Consider the following 1,775-nt stretch of genomic DNA (forward strand, 5'->3'; position numbering starts at 1 on the left):
ATAGTTTATACCAAACATTTTTTTTTTTTTTTTTTTTTTTTTTTTTTTTTTTTTTTAGCTGTTGCATGTATCAAGAGTACATTGGATGTTGCCAACAGTGGAAGTGGCAACGACAAAACTATGTGTCAACGCCTAGAATGTATGAAGCACTTATGGACACAGACGGATCCAGCAGGACAAACGACAACTGCGGTAAGAGAAGAAGGCAGGCGACATACATACAGACATACATACATATGCATATATGTATATATACGCATATACAGACATACATACATAGGAGTATATGTACATACATATATATACATATGTATATGTATACATATGTACAGATGCATACATATGCAGACCCATATATGTATATACATGTATACATATGTACATATATGTGCATATACATACACATATATACATACATATACATATATATATGTACATATATACATACATATGTATGTATACATATGCAGACACATATGTGTATATACATATACATATATAGATATATACATATACATGTATATATATATGTATGTACATATATATATATATATGCATACATATGCAGACACATACATGTATATGTATATACATATGTATATATGTGTATACATACATATATATATATATGCAGACATATGTAAACTCATATACGTATACACATATGTGTATACATATGTACACATATATGCATGTACGTATGTACATGTACATACACACATACATGTATATGTATATACATATATATATACGTATACATAGATGTATGTATATATACATATACATATGTATATACGTATGTACATATATACATATATACGTATGTACATATGTATGCAGACATATGCGGACGCATATGTGTACATACATAGACATGTATGTATGTACATATACATATATACATATACATGTATATGTATACGTATGTATACATATGTATGTATATACATATGTATATGTATGTATGCATATGCATTTATGCATATGCATATATATATATATATATATATATATATATATATATATATATTACTTCACGTACAGAATGAGTTCTGGGAGAAGAATGTCCAGGCGCTGTGGACAGAACTGTCCACAGCAATACAGGGAAAAGGAAATGAAGAAGGAGAAGGATGTAAAACATTGGTAGATGCATCTCCTTCTGAAAAGACGGCATGCAATTTTTTGCATGCGGGTTTTAAAGAACTGTACAAGACGCCGTCGTCGACAGACGACGACGTCTTAAAGAACAACCCATCGTTTAGACAAACGATGGGTTGTTTTTTACTTCATTCGTATGCAAAACACATGAAAAAAAAGGCTCTTTGTGATATTGAAAAGGGGATAGAGAAGGCATTTGATTCGTGGCAGAATCCAAAGGATAAACCTGGAACTTCTTGCAATGGTGTCAGTAGCAAGGGACCTTGTGTCCCTTGCCAATGGAAAGAGAAAGACTATGACGAGTGCAAAATTAACGGAGCTGGTATGAAGGAAACGGAAGTGAAGGACAAATTGAAGAACATTGTCAAGGAGAACGATGCCGCTGTGACTGCAGCTGCAAAGGCAATGAACGAAGTGAAGGACTTATGTAAACACTTCCAATGTATATCAGAAAGATGGCTGAAAGAGGAAAAAGGAAAAAATGGACCCCTGACATCAACCGATTGGGTAAGGGAATAACCATATATATATATATATACATACACATACGTATGTATAGATGTACGTGTATATGTATATGTGTATGCATATACATATATATATATATATATATATAT

At 31.8% G+C, this 1,775-nt stretch overlaps 1 protein-coding gene across 1 annotated transcript; it reads left to right on the forward strand.

Annotated features, from left to right (window-relative positions):
• Positions 1–60: 60 nt before the first annotated feature.
• On the forward strand, positions 61–1,665 carry PKNH_0005100 (SICAvar, type I (fragment); the record flags this gene model as incomplete). The annotated part of the gene is made up of 2 exons (XM_039113477.1): positions 61–192; positions 1,045–1,665. Coding segments are annotated over 2 exons (753 nt in total), but the record flags the coding sequence as incomplete, so codon positions are not given.
• Positions 1,666–1,775: the final 110 nt, after the last annotated feature.

Source organism: Plasmodium knowlesi (genome assembly GCF_000006355.2).
Source record: "Plasmodium knowlesi strain H genome assembly, contig: PKNH_00_75, whole genome shotgun sequence".
Lineage (NCBI taxonomy): Eukaryota > Apicomplexa > Aconoidasida > Haemosporida > Plasmodiidae > Plasmodium > Plasmodium knowlesi.